The sequence below is a fragment of the Vanacampus margaritifer genome, chromosome 2 (genome assembly GCF_051991255.1).
Source record: "Vanacampus margaritifer isolate UIUO_Vmar chromosome 2, RoL_Vmar_1.0, whole genome shotgun sequence".
Taxonomy (NCBI): domain Eukaryota; kingdom Metazoa; phylum Chordata; class Actinopteri; order Syngnathiformes; family Syngnathidae; genus Vanacampus; species Vanacampus margaritifer.
The window spans coordinates 7,883,973-7,907,713 of NC_135433.1; the positions used below are offsets into that span (position 1 = coordinate 7,883,973).

General features: G+C 35.0%; 1 protein-coding gene across 2 annotated transcripts in view; it reads right to left on the reverse strand.

Annotated features, from left to right (window-relative positions):
• Positions 1-1,305: 1,305 nt before the first annotated feature.
• Positions 1,306-23,741, reverse strand: part of b4galt2 (UDP-Gal:betaGlcNAc beta 1,4- galactosyltransferase, polypeptide 2) — a 124,604-nt gene continuing 102,168 nt past the window's right edge. For both annotated transcript variants that reach the window (XM_077557841.1, XM_077557842.1), the window contains exons 7-8: positions 20,788-20,892; positions 1,306-7,745 (exon numbers count right to left, since the gene is read on the reverse strand). In XM_077557841.1, coding sequence (XP_077413967.1) covers positions 7,595-7,745; positions 20,788-20,892 — 256 coding nt within the window. In that variant the 3' untranslated portion in view covers positions 1,306-7,594. The remainder of the gene's footprint in view (positions 7,746-20,787; positions 20,893-23,741) is intronic.

Consider the following 23,741-nt stretch of genomic DNA (forward strand, 5'->3'; position numbering starts at 1 on the left):
AAAGAAAAGATTAAAAAGAAGATTGAAAATTAGAGGTGTCAGGCGATTAGAATTTGTTATCGTAATCGCATGACTATTTAGTTAACGAGAGAAGTCACGCGATTAGTTATGATTACAAATTTTAATCACCCGATGCCACAAATTTTTTTTAATCTTTTTTTTAAAGAAAAGATAAAAAAAGATTATTAAAAATTAGGAGCGTCAATGCGAATTTGTAATCGTAATTAATCGCATGACTTCACTATTTAACTCACGATTAATCACAAATTTTACATCTGTTCTAAATGTACAATCATTTTTTCTAGATTTTCATACTCTTGTTAACAAAAGTGGAAGAAAATGTGAAACTAATAGCGATAGTTCAAATGAATTTTTGACGTCTTTAGCCATCAATGGCAGTGAATGAGTTAATAACAAGATGTGATTTAAAAAAATATTTTGAAATAAAACTTATTTAAGCAAGTCAAAAGTAAAACAGTCATAACCTTCATTATTCATCAATATAATATCACAACAGTATATCTAATACAGTATACATAATATAAAATATCACCACAAATCTAACTTTATTATTACAATACAATATTTAAAAAATACATTTAAAGTAAATCTGAATTATGTTCAAAAGTGAATTATTATTATTATTTTAAATTTACAAATAATCCAAGTAATAAAATATTTTTAAAAAAGGGAAAAAAAGTGTGAATGGTATAATTACTTAGTTAGCCAAAATTGCTTTTATTTATTTATTTATTTATTCGTTCATTCATTCATTTTAACTCATTCACTGCCATTGACGGCTATAGACGTAAACAATTGATTTGAACTATTTCTATTAATTTCACTTTTTCCCCACTTTTGTTAACAGGAGTATGAAAACATTAAAAAATATATTATATATAAATATAAAATTTGTGATTAATCGTGAGTTAACTATTGAAGTCATGCGATTAATTAAAATTTTAAAATGTAATTGTCTGATGTCCCTAATTTTTAATTATCTTCTTTTTTTTTAATTAATTTAATTAAATCAATTAAATTAATTAAAAAAAAAAGTACAATCATTTTTTTTTCTCTTCTTAACAAAAGTGGAAGAAAAAATTGAAACTAATAGAAATAGTTCAAATTATTTTTTTACGTCTATAGCCGTCAATGGCAGTGAATGAGTTAATGATGACATTCTATATTAGCACCTTTGGCGACATTAAAAAAACTTTCTAACATTAAAAAATGTTCAACAACAAAAAAAGACTTTAGATCATTCCCAGTGGTTTGTTTGACTTTGCCCAACAAATGACAGAATCATTATCAATCTTTAACCAGAAGTTTTATTGATTGTATAGAAAAATTAGTTTTGATATGACATAATGCATACTATATAAGATAACATTTTTAACATTCAATGTACAAAAAGAAAAAAAAACAGCGTTTGGATTTACAGTAGATATATATCTTTTTCCCATCTTAAAAACGCCTTCGGGCCCGAAAGTCCCGACAGGAAGTTGGCCCTGTACTGAGGAACGAAAAGCCGTAAGCACCTGAGGTGTGCTTGACCACCAGTGCGGCTTCAATTCAAACATCACAGCACTCAGAGTCCATTAGCAAACATGGAGCACTTCTCGCCGCGTGACTGAAGGGAAAGGAAATGAATAGAAATGCCGAAACCCACCTTGGTGTAAATGGACACTGGGGGCCGCTTGCGCCTGCCCTTTACTCCCATCAAATCAAATTAGGGCTGACTCGTGTGATGCAGCGAGCCTGCTGAGTGTGTGTCTTCTTGTATCAATTTAAGAATGTTTCATGAAGGGGGGGGGGGGGGGGGGGGGTGGTACAGCAATTAGTAAATACTAGATTATTTTTGGCATGACTTTGGATCTGTAGTGGGAAGTAGCAAATAATGAAATTGATTATTATTTTTTTTTAGCTATGCGTCTTTACCTCGGTATTACACGTGAAACAGATATCAGAATCTGTACTTTATTTGAAATTCTACTTCTACTTTTACACAGGTATATATGTGCTTAAATTTAAGGACAGTGTGAGTACTTTCACCCAAATTTGATTTTAACTCATTCACTGCCATTGACGGCTATTGACGTCAAAAATTCATTTAAACTATTTCTAGTAGTTTAACATTTTTTTTCCACTTTTGTTAACAAGAGTATGAAAACCTAGAAAAAAATATTGTACATTTAGAACAGATGTAAAATTTGTGATTAATTGTGAGTTAACTTGTGAAGTCATGCGATTAATTACAATAAAAAAAAATTAACCGCCTGATGCGATTTTTTTCCAAATCGGAATTAATCGCATGACTTCACTAGATAACTCTTGATTAATTACAAATTTTATATCTGTTCTAGATGTACAGTTAAAAAATTATAGGTTTTCATACTCTTGTTAACAAAAGTGTACAAAAAAAAAGTTAAACTAAAAGAAATAGTTGAAATGAATTTTTGACGTCTATAGACGTCAATGGCAGTGAATGAGTTAAGTAGGCTGGACCCCTATGTCCATGGCTTATTTATTCTATAAATAACGACGGGTCAAAATCATTCCTGTATTCTTTTTCGAATCTGAAAAATTCTTTAAAATGAGCGCAAAATGTTCAGATCAAAAATCAACTCTTCAGCTGTCCTGTCAATTAAATGCTAAAAAGCGGGGGGTGCTTTTTGTGCGCAATCTTACGTGAACATTTTGGACTTGACTGCTACTGACATTTTCTTTGGGTTGTCTATTTTACGATGAAATGACAAAGACCTCCTTGAAAGACTTCTTCAATAAAGGTTTTGATTTAATTTTTCAAATGAGCCTCTTAATTTATATCAGCTATACCCTAAATAAAGTTTTATATTTTATTATTATTGGAAATCACCAATATAATTTTTTTAAATTCACAAAAAATATATAGATTTTGGCTATTGCGTTTGAATTCCTCAACTATGAAATACTTATTTATTGTAAACATGATTTTGTTCATTTTTTGTTGGCACCCATTCAGATTAAAAATGCAATTTTTCAATTCATGTTTAATTTTTTAACTCATTCACTGCCATACATTCATTGAAAAAAAGATTACTAAAAATTAGGGGCAACAGGCAATTCTATTTTTTTATTGTAATTAATCGCATGATTTCAATAGTTAACTCATGATTAATCACAAATTTTATATCTGTTCTAAATGTACAATAAAAAAATTCTAGGTTTTCATACTCTTGTTGACAAAAGTGGAAAAAAAGTTAAACTAATAAAAAAAGTTTAAATAAATTTTTGACGTTTATAACCGTCATTGGCAGTGAATGAATTAAAAAGAAAAAGAAAACATTATTAAAAATTTGGGGTGTCAGGTGATTAAAATTTGTAATCCTAATTAATCGCATGACTTCACTAGTTAACTCACAATTAATCACACATTTTATATCTGTTCTAAATGTACAATAAACAATTCTAGGTTTTTATACTCTTGTTAACAAAAATGTTTTTGTTTTTTTTTAACTAATAGAAATAGTTCAAATGATTTTTTGACGTCTATAGCCGTCAATGGCAGTGAATGAGTTAATGGGGGAAGCCAACCTTGTTTTTTTCGGAGGTTTATCCATGTTTTTCAAAAAAAAATTCCCAATGCATTTTTAATGGGTTTAGCTATTCGCGGGCAGACCCGGCCGGTCTGAACCGAACTGGGACTTTAGGATTAGGGTTAGCCAAAGCTTTTGACACCCCTAACATATAATACAGCAGATGATTTTTTTTAAAAGTATTTTTTTATCTTAACAATAAAGATGATGTTCAATCGAGCCTTTGGTCATCGTTAATGACTTGAGAACATTTTCTATCGCCAAGTTAAAGGCGGATGATTGCATTTGGCTGCTCTTGGTGGCACTCAAGCCTGCAGTGAGATTTGCAAGAAGGAGGGCAGAAAAGATCAATGAGACTGTGCAAAGGCAATCAAAGGTGATCAAATGCAAAAAACTAAATATACTGTAAAAAAAAAGAAAGAAGGGAAGACAGCGTGAATGTGAGGACTCATCTCACCTTGCAAAACAACAACCTTCAGGTGAAGATAAGCGTACCAGACAGGTGGGGATGTTTAAAAAAAAAAAATATATATATATTTTTTTAAAACCCCCTCAAGTCTCACCAAAGTGGAAGCTAACAGCGAAGATGTTTTGGTTTACAGTTTCTCATTTAAAACGTCATTTAATTGATAGAAAATAACGACTGAAGGCATCAGATCGGTTTATATATGTACTGTAAATGTAGGCGGCAACAGTATGACAAAATGGAAGATTAGAGCATGAAAACATTTGGATATGTGCAATGTGGGGAAAACGATGATGAGCTGCTAGTACCATGTGCTAGTAGTATTAAAACGTTTCAAAACTAATAAGGCTTGTCGTTTGTGAGATCCCACCATATGCTGAAGATGCAAACTTTATTACTTGTCATTGCGAGCTTTGGATTGACTAGGTATGGGCCGGTGACAGGTTTCAAGGATCACTTTGAAAAAGTCGGTCTCAAAACTGTCCAAAAATTCCATCAGCAGTTTGAACGTGGATATTTTTGGTCCCTCTCGGGTCGAAAAAGTGATATTTTAGGTACTGCGGCTCGGTAGAGGGAGGATATGCAAAATATGCTCTATCCACTCTACAACATCAATTTTTTTTTTTCGCAATAAGATCTATTTTGTTACCCCACTGTCTTAAAATGCGGTATTCTGATTAACTCATTCAATCCCAGCCATTTTCACAGAAGCAACCCCCTTCGCTCCCGGCTGTTTAACTGTATTTTGACTGATTTCGCCAGGCCCACAGACTATTGTGTTCTATTGCTATAAAAACATGGAACCTACTAAAAGAAAGATTTAAGTATTTTTCTATCTGTTTCCGGTTTGAAAACAATTAACATTAGAATATAGTTATATATGTTTCATCATTATCCACAAATCTATTTAAAACTGGGGGGAAGAGCTTTTTGCAACATGGCCCTGGTTGATCTCTTATACTCTGCTGCCACCTGCTGGCCATTTTTGTAATAACTACCATCGCTTCAACCATTCTCTTCAGTTCGGAGGCTGAATCAAAACCTTTTGTATGTTCTAGCATAAAAAAAAATAAAAATAAAATGTTTTTGGGGACCATGGCAATATTTAAAATAGAACGTATTTAAACGTTTTTGGGAGCAAATGAGTTAATATTGTGTTTGTGGAATAATAATTTCAGTTTCAGGCTGCTGCCATTTTGTCCTGCACAGCCCACTGCTGTAAACTGAAATTGACATCAAAGTGCCTTCGGGCTCGCATTGCAAACGTCACACAATCAAAACCGGAAAACAGATAAATAAACCAGCTGCAACAGCTAGCACGTCTACAACTGAAATATTTATAGACTTGCTACCTAGGTAGATAACTAGCGAAGAACAGAAGTAGCTACTTATTTACTGAGAAATAAGTACTTTTACTCTTGTACTACATTTTTTATTTATATCTATTTTTTTTGCTTTTTAGTTGACATGGTGGAAGAAAATATAATCTAACGAAACATGTTTTTCATTAGGACAAACAAATATCTTATCCAAATGAGAAACTTTCTCGTTTTGCCGAGAATTTTTTCTCGTTTCAACGAAAAATGTTCTCATAATGGCGACGACTTGCAAGTAAAGCAGCCATGTCCATATAATAACGTCTCAGGTGGAAATATCAATAAATAATTCTCACTCGGAAATGCAAACCAAAATGTAGCTATCAGGTCTCAATGGACTACTTTAAAATTTTCTCATCCTAATGACAAAAGTTTCTTGTTAGAATAAGAAAGTTTCTCAACCCACACTCTAAAAATAGTTGGGTCAAAAATAACCCAACTATGGTGGATCTGTCCATTTTTGATCCATAATTGGGTTACTTTTGACTTAACTGTTTTTAGAGTGGAATGACAAAGTTTCGTGCTATAACATGACAACTCCCGTTTGTCATAACGTCAGAAATCTGATTTCTATGCCGTGTTAATGATTGCTTCGCTCTCTGCTAGCTTGATGTTTTGTTTTTGGGTTTGGAAAAAAGAAAAGAAAAGAAATCTGATACCGGCCCATGCCTAGAATAAACAATTTCCACCAGCTCTGTTCATTTCTACCAAATAGAGATTTTTTATGAGCCAGTAAGTCAGAGGGAGGGGATAAAGCAACAAAATAAAGGCCATCGAGTCTGGGCGAGAATATGGCAAAATAAAACGAAAATAGAATTAACTCATTCACTGCCATTGACGCCTATATACGTCAAAAATCCTTTAAAACTATTTCTATTAGTTTAACTTTTTTCCCCCACTTTTGTTAACAAGAGTATGAAAACCTAGAATTTTTTTATTGCACATTTAGAACAGATATAAAATGTGTGATTAATTGTGAGTAAACTAGTGAAGTCATGCGATTAATTACAATAAAAAATTTGAATCACCTGACGCCGCTAATTTTTAATATATTTTTTTTAAATCGTGAGTTAACTAGTGAAGTCATGCGATTAATTACAATTGAAAAATGTAATCACATGACGCACCTAATTTTTAATAATCTTTTCTTAAAAAAAGATTTAAAAAAAAGAAAATATTATCTTTTAAGATAATCTTTTCTTTATTTAAAAAAATAAAAGATAATTAAAAATTAGGGGCGTCAGGCGATTTCAATTTGTCATCGTAATTACATTTTATATCTGTTCTAAATATACAATAAAAAAAATGTTAAAATTTTTTTTGGACGTATATAGGCGTCAATGGCAGTGAATGAGTTAAGTGTGATCATTCTGCATTTCGCTGTGCAGCCACAGGCGCAAAAAAAAAAGACATTTTGCAGGAACACAGGAAAGCATTATGACCCTGTTGTGCCTCACATCACATCAAATCAAGCTCATTTGCCTCATCGATCAAAACAAAAGGCTTCATCTTCGTCATATCACACTTTTCCGCACAGCGTCAACAAATATTCATGTTGCACAAGTTCATCCAATAACTTTCACTTTTTATGCTTTAAAAAAAAGAAGAAGAAAAAATATCTACTTTGTCCCAGCGTAGTCCCGATGTGGGAGATGCAGGCACGATACATTCATTCGTTAACGCCAGAGGCTTCCATTTGGGATTTCAACTCGCACAGGATAACGTACACACGTGAGCGAGGGGGTTTTCACGCACACCCGCCGTATGCTAATTCTTGGTAAACACGTAGAAAGCGGCATCCGTGATCATCTTGATGAGTCGCTCCCCCCACCCTGCGGGTGTCCTCATAAATCGCTAATCACGTCAATTGCTGTCGAGGTCCCAAAAACTTCCATGGTGGTCCTCCCATCATTCATTTTAATGGCTTTTGCCATTTTGGAACGTTTAGCCTCGAGCTCCCCCTTTTTCACGTCCTCCATTTTCAGTCCATGAACTCCCCGCTTTACGCCATTCATCAAACTTTGGCCAACGGTTCCAAAAGTTGTCCAGAGGCTTAGAAGAGCAAGTTAAAGTGTAAAAAAAAAAAAAAAAAAAAAATGTCCTCGCTTAGATGTGCTTGTGACTTCCTTGGCGCGTCCATCCCAAAGGTTCCCGCCCCCAACCTACCTTGTAGCTATCTATCCCTTGAAAGGCCGGGGTGGCGGTTTGCCGATCTCGACTGAAATGTTAGTGTACAGCGGGTACCTTTTGATCTGCACCACTCGGTAGGTGAGCGAGCTGATGCCGTCTTTCTTCATGGTGTTCTTGGTGTTCTGGATTTTATTGAATCTGGACAAACAGAAATGGGTCAAAGGTCAACGGACTGCTTTAGCGCTTTAACGACACCATATGGCCGCCCACAGCGTTTTACAATGCCTCGCATTCACCCGTTCACGCGCCAAAATGGCCGACTGCTGCCGGGCAGGGCGCTGCCGGGTCTATTGAGGGCAAATCGGGGTTCGCTGTCTTGCTCAAGGACACTTCGACATCTATAATATGTCTTCCTTGCAGTGGAAGTCAAGCTTAAACATTTCATGACAATAATATGTTATATGTGACCTCACTAGTCTAAACATGACATTCTGATGAATATTACATTTGTGGAATATGAGTTGTGAAGCAAAATCGAGCTGTTTTTATCCATCCCAGGGGGCGGCCATTTTGCCACTTGCTGTCGACTGAAGATGACATCACAGGTGCTCAGGGCTCAGGCAACGGCCAATCGCAGCTCACCTCTGTTCTATAGCTGAGCTGTGTCTCAAAATGGCCACCAGAGATGGGAAGTAACAAAGTACAAATACTTAATTACCTTACTTGAGTAGTTTTTTTTCAGTATTTTGTCTTTTAGACTACTTTTTACTTTTATCTGTTACATTCTAACATGAACATCGCTGTACTCTTTACTTGATACATTTTCAAAACAAGGTCGTTACTTTTGTCTTTAAATGCATGAAAACAAAATACTTGACGGCAAAGAAAAAGCAGCCTTCAATGTCTCCTGGCTCCGCCAATCATATGAAGCCGTTACACGCGGCCCGCTACATCCCAGCTTGTGATTGGCTCTAAGACACACAATCACATGACGTGCACTACAGAGGATAATTTGAACTTGACAGCAAGCCAGAGAGTCAATTGGCCGATGTATACAATATTTTTGCTCCATTAGCTAATATCTTTCAAATTGACGTAGGAGAAACCTAAGGTAAAAATACTTTTACTCATCAAGTACATTTCAGAGCCTGTACTTTTGTACTTTTACTTGAGTAATTATTTGAGTGAGAATTTTTACTTTTACCAAAGTTGTTTTTTTTACACAAGTAATTGTACTTTTACTCAAGTAGAGAATGCCAGTACTTTTCTCATCTCCGATGGTCACTCCCTGACATGGATAAAAATGGCTGGATTTTGCTGCTTAACTCATATTCCACTAACACAATATTAAACAGAATAACATATTTAGACTAGTGGGACTGTTTAGATCACATTATTCTCATTTTTTTTTTTTTAGGTTGACTTCCCCTTTAACTTATTCACTGCCATTGACGGCTATAGACGTCATAAATTCATTTGAACTATTTCTATTAGTTAAATTTTTTTCCACTTTTGTTAACAAGAGTATGGAAACCTATAATTGTTTTGTACATTTAGAGCAGATATAAAATTTGTGATTAATTATTAGTTAACTAGTGAAGTCATGAGATTAATTACGATTAAAAATTTTAATCACCTGACACCCCTAATTTTTAATAATCTTTTCTTTAAAAAATAAAATAAAATAATTGTAATTATTTTTTTCTCCAATTTATAATAATCTTTTTTTTTTAAAAGAAAAGCTTATTAAAAATTAGAGGCGTCAGGCGATTACCATTTTTAATCATAATTAATCGCATGACTTCACTAGTTAACTCATGATTAATCACAAATTTTGTTCTATTCTAGAATTCTGTTCTAATACAATAAAAAAAAAACTAGGTTTTCATACTCTTATAAAAAAAAGTGGGAAAAATGTTAAACTAATAGAAATAGTTCAAATGATTTTTTGACGTCTATAGCCGTCAATGGCAGTGAATGAGTTGTAGTAGCAAACTAGGGCTGATGGTACTTTATTTGCTCGGTCTCAACGACTTTCCCGTCCTAAAAAGCACAACATTGGACAATCCGAACAAGAGATGGCGCCAAGGCATTTGTATTGCGGGCACAATCCATCACAGGTTTGTCAAGTGAGGCCGGAGCGTCGTTGCACTGGCTGAGGTCCAACAGTTGCATCACCAGTCGTCCTTACGTGGGAAATTGGCCGGCATGGGAACACAGAAGACGGGAAACGAGCGCTACAATGCATCAGCTTGCCGGGCAGCCGCTGATGCAACATCATTCAACAGAAACTGGGCTGTGCTGATGGCTTTTTTTTTATTATTTATTTTTTTTTTTTAGGTGGCTAGAAAATCAGACAGGGACAATCCGTTCCATTTTGGAGATGATCTGTATGATAACAAAAGCTGCTACTGTAATGAATGATTTTATTTGAACTTTTAATAAGATTTTGCGGACTGCTAGATAATCACTCAAATGGGAATTTTTAAGACTGTATTTTTGTTTTGTGTTTTAGTGGATAACACGCGTACTGAAAATCAAGCCCAATTTGAGCATTTTCGCTCCCTTCTGATCAAAATCAGCAAACAGATGTCTCTGAAAGACGTTCCTGAGCAATTACCCTCTGGTGCAGGTCCATTAACGAGTATTCTTTTCTTTTCTGATCCACACAGAAAGTGGCCAGTCCAACAATGTTGAATTAAGTTTTATCTTATAGATTAAAGGAGTCTAAATAAATAAATCTTTTAGATTACATCGCGTAATCAGGTTTTTGCTGACGCCCGGTTTAGTTGACCAAATTAGTAGGCTTCACACGATCAGGATTTTTCGTCCGTTCACCGATCGAGTCGGGAAAAAAAACGATAGCCAATGTGCAATTCGATCAGATCAATATATCTATTTTAAAAAACTTTTATATTTACTCTTAAGTCGACCGCTGCCATTCGCAGGGTTTAGGGACTGGCACCGTCCATATACAACTGACATCAATTAAAATGAGTAAAAAAAAATCTCCAAAATGCAGATAAACATTAAATATAAAATCATGTCATTTCTTATTTCGTGGAGCCAATCAATGACGTCATTGATCGAGCAGGAAAAAAAAGTATCGTCCCATCCGGATCCAGGTGATCAGTTCGGTGTAAAGTCTAAAAATTATATAAATATTTCGTCACTGAAAACACTTTTGTTGTGTTTGTTAGCAGCATTCTGCAAAAATTTCAAAATTGAGTGATTTTCCACTAACTTTAGGATCGCTCTTTTTGTTAGCTAGATTTGCCCAAAAACAATTAACCCATATTCCATTTAACTTGTTTTACCTTCTGGGTTTTCCGTTTGTCACTTGTAAAATTGTAAAACCTATTTTCGATTAGAAAAAAAATGTTTCATTGTCGTTTTTGTTAGCATGATCACACAAAGACTAATAAATCGGTTTTCCATAATTCAATTAATTGTTTTCATAGCTTATTATAAGGATTTCCAGAAAAATCTCTAAACTGATTTCCCACTAACTTGCTATTATTATTATGATGATTTTGGCCTGTTACCTACGTAACACAAACACCACAGAACCGATTCCCACTCGTTTTCAGCTCCGTTGTTGTGTGTGCGTGGGTTATAAGGATTACACACAACTACCAAACCGATTCTTGACAGCAGGGAAGACGCGGGAATCGGCAATCTTTTCCTTGAACAGCAAGACGCAGCCAGATAAAAATAGAATTATGGGAGAGGATTGACACTTCCATCTCAGCGGGATTGGGAGGGGGAGGGGGGGGGGGGGGGCTTGGGGGGGCACAGATGCTTTAGAACCAAATGAGGCCCGCATTGACACAGAAGAAAAATGAAGGCTGGATGAACTCGGAGATAAAATTATATTTGAGGGGGGGGGGAACTGACAGATGGATGGAGGAAGATATGCTGATATTAAAAAAATAATGAAATCTTCAGATAAATCCGTCATTGAGCACATAGATTAAAAGCCATAGACTAATCCCCCACGTACATATAGAGAATATTAGATGCCCTCAATTTGCATGACAACCCCGTCCAGTAGAGGCTTATTTTAATTTGATGTACTTCCGAGACGTGGATGTCGCAACACGTTGGACACATCATTAGGTACGACGCAATCTCGTAGCGGCATATTTTAGTAATGCATTTTTGATCGCGGTGGCAAATGATTCGGGAAGTGCACTTTAATGACGTACGCTCATTAGCCTGATGCTTTCGTAACTGAGCTCATATCTGCATCGTCTCACTAGTGGTGCAACTAAATCGCTCTAATTGACTCCATAAAAAGACCTTTTAAAAATCCATACAAAAATGCATGATGGCTGATTACATAAATGGAATATTGAATATGCCCGTGTGAGTAATTTATACGGACACCCGTGCGTTTGTATGCAGGTGAGGAATTTGCCTCCTTTCTCGCCAGCATCTCATCGTTATGTAGTATATGTAGGTAGGTGAGCAGGAAATATTCCAAAGGATTTTAGAGAACATCAAGACCCACATTCCCGCCACTCCATCCAAGTATGCATCATTTAGTTTGTCCCATATCCAGTCCCATAACACTTTATATTATTCATGCATATTTTTCCTTTATAGTATCAAAAAGGTAATAATACCCATCGTGTGTAACGGGTTCCTCGAAAAGGCCGAAACTTCCCAAAAATACACCCGTAGCCATAAAACGGGCGCGCTAGCGTGGGAGCTAAGCGCTAAATCTGAACGCTTGAGTACGTTCGGACCGTCCTGCCGAGAGACCGGCGGGCGCCTCTTTTCTATAAGTGGTGGTTTGTGTTTCAGACGTGGCGGTCAGGATGCTGAATGATTCATGCGGCAAGACGGCGACGTGCATTCAGGACGTAGTAAATAAATAAAGTGTGCGGAAGATCAACTCATTTGTCCATTTATGAAAACAAACTCCAATGAGAGTCAATTATAGTATTTCATACAGTATACAATGAAACATGCATTTAGTGCTGTCACTATCGAATCTTTTTTTAAATTGATTATCCTATTCTTTATTCCATCAAATAATCGAGTAATCGCCTCCTATCCCCAATTTTTTTTGTCAATTAATTCATTAATTATTTTAATGAATTAATTAACTCATTCACTGCCATTGAAGGCTATAGACGTCAAAAATTCATTTGACTTATTTCTATTAGTTTAACATTTTCCCACTTTTGTTAACAAGAGTATGAAAACCTAGAATTTGTTTTTATTGTATTAGAACAGATATAAAATTTGTGATTATTCGTGAGTTAACTAGTGAAGTCATGCAATTAATTATGATTAAAAATGGTAATCGCCTGACACCCTAATTCTTAATAACCTTTTCTTAAAAAAAAAAAAAGTTTATTAAAAATTGGAAAAAAATAATTTCAATTATTTTATTTATTTAAAAAAGAAAATAAAAGATTTTTAAAAATTAGGGGTGTCAGGTGAATACATTTTTTTATCGTAATTAATCGCAGGTGATTAAAATGTTTAATCGTAATTAATCGCATGACTTCACTAGTTAACTCATGATTAATCACAAATTTTATATCGGTTCTAAATGTACAAAAAAACATTTTTCTAGGTTTTCATACTCTTGTTAACAAAAGTGGAAAAAAATGAATAGAAATAGTTAAAATGAATTTATGACATCTATAGCCGTCAATGGCAGTGAATGAGTTAAAGTTGAATTGTGAGGATATAAGTACTCATAATTTTCTGTACATATGCGTTATCAAATACCAGCCTATGCTAATTAGTTAGCAATCGCGATTAGCATTAGCGCACTAGCGGTTACCACTTCAGGTAAACAAACACTAACTACCCTTCAGTTTCCACGTGCATCAGTATATTGACATTATACATATAATTGTGTTTTAAAAGTCACTTACAGACGATGCTTCAACATTATTTCATGATTAAACTCGGGTAGAGCTAGATAGTTAGCTACATGAGGTCAACAACTTCCTGTTCCTGTCTTCTTTTGGGTACGTTTAGAGCATGACTGCCCTCTACTGGTTAAATGATGAACACTTAACACCGAGTGGCAGGTTGGATTTTGGAATATATAGAGCCCAAGTTGGTTTTCGGACATTCAGAACTTCCTTTCCTGTGTCTTGGGGAAATGTGCTGTATCTTAAGAAAAACTCACTAAGTACTAAGTCAGTTTTAAGCAGACAAATAACATCTGCCATTCGGCCACTAGATGGTGCACTAAAAGTCGATTTATGCAACTTGTTAAGACTTTTTTTTTTTTTGATTAAGAGATATGGAAGTCATTAGCTCATTCACTGCCATTGACGGCTATAGACGTCAAAAATTCATTTTAATTATTTCTATTAGTTTAACATTTTTTTCTCACTTTTGTTAAAAAGAGTATGAAAACCTAGAATTTTATATATATAAATTTTGATTAATCGTGAGTTAATTAGTGAAGTCATGCAATTAATTACGATAAGAAAATGTTATCGCCTGACACTCCTAATTTTTTTATCATCTTTTTTTTAATCGTGTCAGGCGATTAAATGTTTTTAATTGTAATTAATCACATGACTTCAATACGATTAATTGCAAATGTTATATCTGTTCTAAATGTACATTAAAACAAATTCTAGGTTTTCATATTTTTGTTAACAAAAGTGGGAAAAATGTTAAATAGAAATAATTCAAATGCATTTTTGACGTCTATAGCCGTCAATGGCAGCGAATGAGTTAACATATAAAAAGCTATTCATGTATGATACATTAATAGTGTGGAGGCCTTTAAAAAAGATCTAAAGACACATTTATTTCAGAAGGCCTTCTAAAATGTTATGTTTTCTATTTTGTTGACGGTGACATGGTGATTACAATCCTGCACTTTTTAGCTTGTATTTTTTTTACTTGACACCGCAGCACTTACTTACAAATACAATTTATTATTATTATTATCATTATTATTATTATTACTATCATTATAATATTATTATTATTATTATTACTATCATTATTATATTATTATTATCATTATTATTATTATTATTATTATTATTATTATCATTATTATTATTATTATCATTATTATTATTATCATTATAGTTTTTTGCATGTTACAGTGAATTCCAGATTTCTAAATCTTGAAAACAAAATCCAAAGCATAAAAGCAGAAGCAACAGTGAAGCCAAGGTCAGCACTTCTGCCTGACACTCGAGAGGTTCTGGGTTTGAATCTCAATTTAAGCCTTCCTGTACGGAGTTTGTGCGCTGAGATTGGGTGGCAACTCAAATCAGCTGGGATAGACTCCACTTCCCATAGCTGATGTGGAGTTGTGATAAAATAACCTTTCTTCATCGGGCGGCCTTGATGCTCACTGTCATATTATAAAGGCGAGTGCAAGGAAAAGAAATGTTTTTAATCAAATAAAACAAAGAAGGCTTTGCGCTGATAGGGCTCTGAAGGGCCATGGTTGAGGTTGCACTTTTGGCCAGCGCCATTTTAAAGTGCTTTACAGACAAGCATAAAACCTCCTCCTGTATAAATGACTTATTTGCCGCTGTGATGAATGAGGCCCAATATGGTGGGATGAGCCCTCGGAGGAACATTAATCAGAAAGAGTACAGCGCCTCACATTAAAGCCGTTTAAACGGGGATTATCACTGTGTATTCTCTCCATAGAGCACCTTCCTCCCCGCCCTTGCCACATACTAAACCACCACACCTGTGCACACCCGGAACCCGTGCCAAGTTCAACCAATGAAGGCATCAAACATTTTGACAGGCTTCGCCAGGGGTCAAAAGTTTAGTGAAGTTAAACGAGTAAATGATAGTTATAACGTAACATTAATCCAACGGCTATAACGTTCCAGCAATGATGCTAATCCGACCGCTAACTAATGCTGGCTAATTTACTAGTTTGTAGCATGGAGTCATAGAAGCCACTTGTTGATATACTGTAAAAAGTTTTTTCTTCAAAAAGATTAAAAAGTTTTTTTGATCTGAAATGTTCAACATTATCTGCCGATAAAAAATATACATGGGTAATATGATTGTCCTGACTAAAACGTTGACATATTTGCTAACTAAAACTAGATGAATAAAATTATGTTTTTTTGGATTAAAATAAAGACTAAAATGCTAGATTTATAGTCGACTAAAAATGGACAAAAAAAACCTGTAATATTAATCCAACGGCTATAACGTTCCAGCAATGATGCTAATCCGACCGCTAACTAATGATGGCTAATTTACTAGCTTGTAGCATGGAGTCATAGAAGCAAGCCACTTGTTGATATACTGTAATTGTGTGTCAAGTTTTTTCTTCAAAAAGATGAGAGAACAATTTATGTGAAATAGTTTTTTTGATCTGAAATGTTCAACATTATCTGCCGATAAAAAATATACATGGGTAATATGATTGTCCTGACTAAAACGTTGACATATTTGTTAACTAAAACTAGATGAATAAAATTATGTTTTTTTTGGATTAAAATAAAGACTAAAATGCTAGATTTATAGTCGACTAAAAATGGACCAAAAAAACCTGTAATATTAATCCAACGGCTATAACGTTCCAGCAATGATGCTAATCCGACCGCTAACTAATGATGGCTAATTTACTAGCTTGTAGCATGGAGTCATAGAAGCCACTTGTTGATATACTGTAATTGTGTGTCAAGTTTTTTCTTCAAAAAGATGAGAGAACATTTTATGTGAAATAGTTTTTTTGATCTGAAATGTTCAACATTATCTACCGATAAAAAATATACATGGGTAATATGATTGTCCTGACTAAAACGTTGACATATTTGTTAACTAAAACTAGATGAATAAAATTATGTTTTTTTTGGATTAAAATAAAGACTAAAATGCTAGATTTATAGTCGACTAAAAATGAACAAAAAAAAACTGTAACATTAATCCAACGGCTATAACGTTCCAGCAATGATGCTAATCCGACCGCTAACTAATGCTGGCTAATTTACTAGTTTGTAGCATGGAGTCATAGAAGCCACTTGTTGATATACTGTAAAAAGTTTTTTCTTCAAAAAGATTAAAAAGTTTTTTTGATCTGAAATGTTCAACATTATCTGCCGATAAAAAATATACATGGGTAATATGATTGTCCTGACTAAAACGTTGACATATTTGCTAACTAAAACTAGACAAATAAAATTATGGTTTTTTGGATTAAAATAAAGACTAAAATGCTAGATTTAGTCGACTAAAAATGGACAAAAACAAACTGTAACATTAATCCAACGGCTATAACGTTCCAGCAATGATGCTAATCCGACCGCTAACTAATGATGGCTAATTTACTAGCTTGTAGCATGGAGTCATAGAAGCCACTTGTTGATATACTGTAATTGAGTGTCAAGTTTTTTCTTCAAAAAGATGAGAGAACATTTTATGTGAAATCGTTTTTTTGATCTGAAATGTTCAACATTATCTGCCGATAAAAAATATACATGGGTAATATGATTGTCCTGACTAAAACGTTGACATATTTGTTAACTAAAACTAGATGAATAAAATTATGTTTTTTTTGGATTAAAATAAAGACTAAAATGCTAGATTTATAGTCGACTAAAAATGGACAAAAAAAAACTGTAACATTAATCCAACGGCTATAACGTTCCAGCAATGATGCTAATCCGACCGCTAACTAATGATGGCTAATTTACTAGCTTGTAGCATGGAGTCATAGAAGCCACTTGTTGATATACTGTAATTGTGTGTCAAGTTTTTTCTTCAAAAAGATGAGAGAACATTTTATGTGAAATCGTTTTTTTTAATCTGAAATGTTCAACATTATCTGCCGATAAAAAATATACATGGGTAATATGATTGTCCTGACTAAAACGTTGACATATTTGCTAACTAAAACTAGACGAATAAAATTCAGTTTTTTTGGATTAAAATAAAGACTAAAATACTAGATTTATAGTTGACTAAAAATGAAAAAAAAAAAAAAAAAACTGGATTAGATTGACTAACTAAAAACTAACAAGCATACTGGACTAAAACTGAGACTAAATTTAAAAATGGCGGATAAAATTAACACCAGTTACAATTGTTTGAGTTGATGCAGTCATGTCTTTAAAATCGAAAGTTGTGATTCAAAACCAATTTTTGGATTTGAATATAGAGGTAGAAAAAGAACTGCACTTTTAAGTGAAATATCATTTAACAATTTTTTCTAATGTCACAGGAAATTTAAGTAAAAGGAAAAAACTAATAAACAGAATTGATTGATAAACTTTCTATCAACTTCTTTTGCACGTGGACATAGAGAATAATTAATCCATTCCAGGCATATTTTTCACACTTTTCAGGACATTGGTGATGTATTGCATTTGTTACTGCAAGCTAAACGTCCCTTTTCACAGATGAGATCACGTCATGCAACACGAAACCAAAGCCAAATGAGACGTCAGACATCCAGCGGCGACCTCTTGAAAACAATCTGCCGATCGAATGGCACGAAATCTAAAACAAGCAGGTGCGAATCGCACGTCATCCATCATAGTTTTAAGTGCGCCCGTCGTCCGTAATTGCCTGCCCAAAAACCGCACGGCTTCAAACGGGAGCGTCTCGTCTGCTCGCCTTCAAACCAAATCAATAAAGCAGCCCCCAGACGGGCTGGACGCCGTTGTGCCGTGCGCTCGATTCCCGGCCGTATCAGGCCCGCCGCCTGCACAACGATGCCGGCTTCAACGGGGACGCTATTTATTTGCAGGGTCATGTATTATTCATATGGCGTCGCGAGGGGCAGAAGATAGTGTTTTTTAGTTGGAACTGACTTAATTTATTTTTATTTTTTTCATGTCGCTCAGAAATGCTTTGCTCTTGGAAGATCTTTAGAGGAGAAGTGGGATTAGGATTTAAATAGGTTGTTTCTATCGAAAAGTGAAAATACTAAGTACAATATTTCACTGTAAAAACACTTTATCACCAAATCATATTTTGTCATCTTGATTTAGCCCTGGAGAACCCACGGGGTCAAATTTGGCCCCTATAAATTCTGCTACTCAAATAACAAAGACCTTTTTTTTTTTTTTTTTTTTTTTTTTTACAAATTTAACTTCAAAAGTCCAGAGTGCCACTTCTGACCCCTGCATGGGGCCATCTAGTGGATGAATATTGCACTTACATGAGCCAGAGTGGTGGTGACAAGATGGCTGCCAACATGCTGTTTTGCTGAGCTGGAAATCAATCCAAACAAAACCATCTTCTCAGCAAACCATCAGATGGTAAAATTGTGTTTTTTTTTTGTTAATCTATTTCATATCATGTTGCAGTATGTTTTATATATATATATATATATATATATATATATATATATATATATATATATATATATATATATATATATATATATATATATATATATATATATATATATATGTATATATATATATATATTGATAAATTAGCAACTCTGAGCTAGTTAAAAAAAAAGGGTTAAAATTGAAAAAACATATATTTTGGTGTTCAGTGAACTTATAGCAGTCATTTAATGTATAATTCATAATTTTCCAAAGAAGAAAAGGGTTCTTGGCTTCTCCAGGGTTAGAAATTAAAAAAAAGAAAAATTATAGTTTTGCATTATACTGCGATATTCTACCACTTTGTTTTGCTATTATCTATTTTGCCATGAAATCACTATGTTGCTTTCTCTTGGGTCCCATTTTATTGTAAATCCATCACCACCATGTTGTATTAGCTTGTTGTAAAATCATCCTACCTAACGCTCAGCCAGTTTTGTCTCTCAGGTCCGGCCTGCGTCCACGTTTGAAAACTCCCTTTCGTTTGTTGTTAGGACGGCGTGAGAGGCCAATAACGAGACGTTAAGGTAGCCAAATATTCCCGTTGCAGTGTCAAGGTTCCAAGCACACAAAACTACTATATTAAAAAAAAGTGTATTTTGATCTATTTATGTTGTATTTTGCCACGAAAATGCGATATTCTGTGTCCAATAAAATATTAATATAGTATTATATAGATATATTAATAATATATTCTGCAATAAAAACACTACAGTATATTGCCCATGAAAATGCTATATTCTGCCATAAAAACAGTAGTAGTGGATTGTGTTGCCATGGCAATAAAATAGATTGCAATAAACGCTATTTTTTCCCTGCAACAGTGTAGTTTAGCATGGCCCAAACAAATTTGGCCCTTTCAAAACATACATTTTGTTTGCGTTCAATCCGTTGCTTAAAGTCATATATGCGATTTCGCGTTAGCATTAAGCTAGCAGATTATAAGCTATGCTATGCAGTTATGTTTGTGTTCAATCCGTTGCTTAAAGTCATATATGCGATTTCGCGTTAGCATTAAGCTAGCAGACTATAAACTATGCTATGCAGTTATGTTTGTGTTCAATCCGTTGCTTAAAGTCATATATGCTATTTAGCGTTAGCATTAAGCTAGCAGACTATAAGCTATGCTATGCAGTTATTTGAAATACTTGTAGTCTTTCTTTTATGTTTAGTTTGACAGAAAACTTCAACTGGGAATGACAATAGACATTGAAGCCTTTTTTTTCTGAAGACGTTCTTCACTATCAACCGAACTCATACTCGTCGAAGAGCATAGCTAGCGTATGACGCTAGTGTCTTAAGTCTGTGCTCGCAGATAAAAGCAAAAAAAAAACACGGTCAAAAGATAAACACTGCATTTTGATATATTTTGTCATTGGCAAATGTGATATTTTAAAATAAAAAAATAAAAAACACAAGTTGCCATTGAAGAGGGTCTTCTGCCCAGATTCAGTCATAACTGTTTTAATTTATTTATTTCCTCAGTAGAACTTTTACCTGTGGATGTGACTTTGTGAGTGATGTCGCAATTTTTGCTCGTGCCGGTTTGTCTGTTGTGTTATTTCCACAACAATAGGCCATTTGTCTGTGGTTGAAGTCAATGTGTATTGAATGATGTCAAAGTCTTATCTCATGTCTGGTGAACTCCGGGTGGGCTGGGGGCTTGGGGGCTTTGTGGTACCGCCCTTCAAGATAGTATAAGAATGTTGTGAGTCCGCTGTAACTTCGCACTAATGAGAGGCTGCAGCATTTGTCTGGATCTCATTTGTGCCCGGAATATTCTGTAGAAATAAAAGCTTCGAAGTGACTGTTCATCGATCTCCAGCCAGCATTCGGATAACCAACATTCTCACTACCCGAAAGAAGATCTTTTCTTCAACACCATAAAGCAAATGATATTTTGCGAAACATGAACAGCGACGCGGTACCTTTGCGGGTTGGGCTCGTTGTGTCTGTCTCTCTCGTGTTTAATCATTCTGTAGCGGCCGATGCGCACATCCGGTCTGGACACTTTCATGCCGTTCAGAGTGATCCTGCAACGCACACACATGGCAGTAAGCATTAGATGGGAGTAAGGCGCAATAAGAAGCACAAGTTATTGGACTGCGCCTTCTCCGGTTCTCCTCCACTCTATTGCTTTCATGCAATTAACTCCACCAGCGGGCACAGGAGAGAGGGGGGGGGGAGCCAAAGGAATTCCCCGTGAACCCAATCAAATTTGCCCGTGCAGACCGAATTTGGTTTATTGGAGCAGTCTGGGAAAGTGGTTTGAGCGTGCGGATACATGCTGGATGGTCCAATCGAAATCAGACAATTAAAAGACTATCAAATGGACACATTGCTCTTTCTTGTGCGAGATAATAGCCTCGAAAGAGAAGCTTCGTTTAAAAGTCTTTTTGGGTGCCAAAATGTGGAGTGACCTGAATGAAATTGCCTTTCTCGCCACTTCAGTTAGACACTTACACTTGAATTAATCACTCTTTTCTTTCCCTGCTCACTCTGAATCACAGTTTGTGTGTATGTGAACCTCTCGAGAAATAAATTAGTTGACATTATCGCATGCATATTGTAAACACGTTCACATAGGCCATTATGTAAACAATGTACTTCATTTGCATACACACGGATATATTATGTAAACATGTCTGTGACCTCACTAGTCTAAACATGACATTCTGATTAATATTACATTTGTGGTTTTATTATTAAGCAAAATCCAGCCGTTTAAATCCATCTCAGGGGGGCGGCCATTTTGCCACTTGCTGTCGCCTGAAGATGACATCACAGTTGCGCAGGGCTCAGGCATGCAACGACCAATCACAGCTTCACCTGTTTTCTGAAGCTCAGCTGTGATTGGTTGTCGCGGGTGACATGAGCAACTGTGACGTCATTTTCACTTGACAGCAAGTGGCAAAATGGCCGCCTTCTGTTATTGATAAAAAAGTGCCGGATTTTGCTGCTTAACTCAAATTCCACTAACGCGATATTAACCAGAATGCCATATTTAGACTAGTGGGGCTGCATAGAACATATTATTGTTTTTGTTTGTTTTATTTTTAGTTTCGGGCCACTCACCCGTCTCGTGTGTCACATGCTCATAACTATTCTGTTGTTTTTTTTTTGGGCTTCAAGCTTAGGCAATCATTGAAATCTTATGAATAGGATATTTATTTATTGTGTATTAGGTTAGTTCTGTCAGCATATCTAAGTAGTTGAGCTTTTTCACTTTAAATACTGAACAAATGCATAAAACCAATATCTGTCTGTACATTAGGGATGGGTAAGTACCGATACTAGGTATCGGTATCAGGCCAACACCCGTCCTTATTTCAAGGTATCAGTACTTGCAACGGCGGTCAATACCAGTGTCCGGTATACTGTTATCAGCCGCTCTCTTGTAGCCATTTTACAATCAGGAACTAGAAATTTGGCATTTATAGGTATTTCTCAAAAATTATGTCATCGTTTTCTTTTGGAAATGTTATGTATCATGGCTGTATTGATACTTGGTATCGGTGACTACTTGAGTTTAGTTCTTGTACCCTACTATGCATACACACATATTATAAAAATTCACATTCTAAACAGGTCCATATATTTTCATTACAAACATAACGGAAACACATTAGTCTGCATATTGTAAATGTGTGGCCACTCACATGCGCCCGTAATGATGTAACAGCCTTTGCTATAATAATGTATGTGATTTCAATGAGCCATGTCTTTAGTAGCCCAGATTCAGATTTGGGCTCATTTGGATACATATCCGTAATTAATTGCAGAGTTCCTGTTGATGTTTGGGTCTTTTAAGACTATTTTTAGGTATTGTTTATCGCCCATTTAACCCTAATTTGTTCCTTTGTACACCAGAAGTGTTCATTTGACCCGATCCATACTCAAGCCTTCTGGTATTTTCTGGGTCAAATTGACGTGTTTGAAAGTATTAAATCTAACTAAATTTTTGAAAAATTGACCCCCCGCCCCCGCCAAAGTGTGGGGTTGAGCAAATTCAAATATTGTTAAATGAATAATATAAAATGTACTAAATAACTAATTGATATTGTCCTACATTTCTTTAACATTGGAAAAATTTTTTTTTAGATATAAAAATTTTAACCAAAATTTGACCTCTAATAATCTTCATAAGGAGAATTGAGGAAAATAATGCTGCTATTAGCATTTTTGGTGAACCAAAAAAAACAAGAAACAAATGGTTAACCATACAAAGAAATAATAATAAATAAATAAAAATTAAATATGAAGAAAGTTTTCAGCTATTACTGTATTTAGAAAAAAACATTTGTTTGTGCAAAATAATGTAAAATCGTGTTTATCCCTCCTATTAGCATATTTGCCAAGAAGCTGACAACAACATTGCAGTAGCTCCAGGAAAAATTGTGGTAATTACTGGCTGTTTAGCACATATGACAACAATCGCCTGTCATCTTCACATGTCTGAGCTATGTGGGGTAGGGTGGCAAGACGGAGAAGAAGGCCTTGTCCTACAAGAGAAAAAAAGAACACATGGAATCTTCCGGAACGTGTCATAGGCGATGAAACTAATGTTTAACCACTATTTGGCACAAACACATCACTGAAAAAACACATTAGCATGTGCTAGGGGAAAAAAGGAAAAGCCTACTATATTAGCTAAACTACTACTGACACCCATTTAACGCAAATTTGAATGTGCCTCCTCCCCAGTTATAAGAGGGTGTGCACACTTATGCAACCACCTCAATTGTGTATTTTTTTTTTTACTTCCCCTCTTTAAAATATATCTTTTTTTCCTTCAGTTGAGGTACATGTTACGGGCTAAGTAAGACGTCAAACTTGCGTGTGCCACATGAGTGACATTTGGAGGCAATCAAAGCAGCAGATG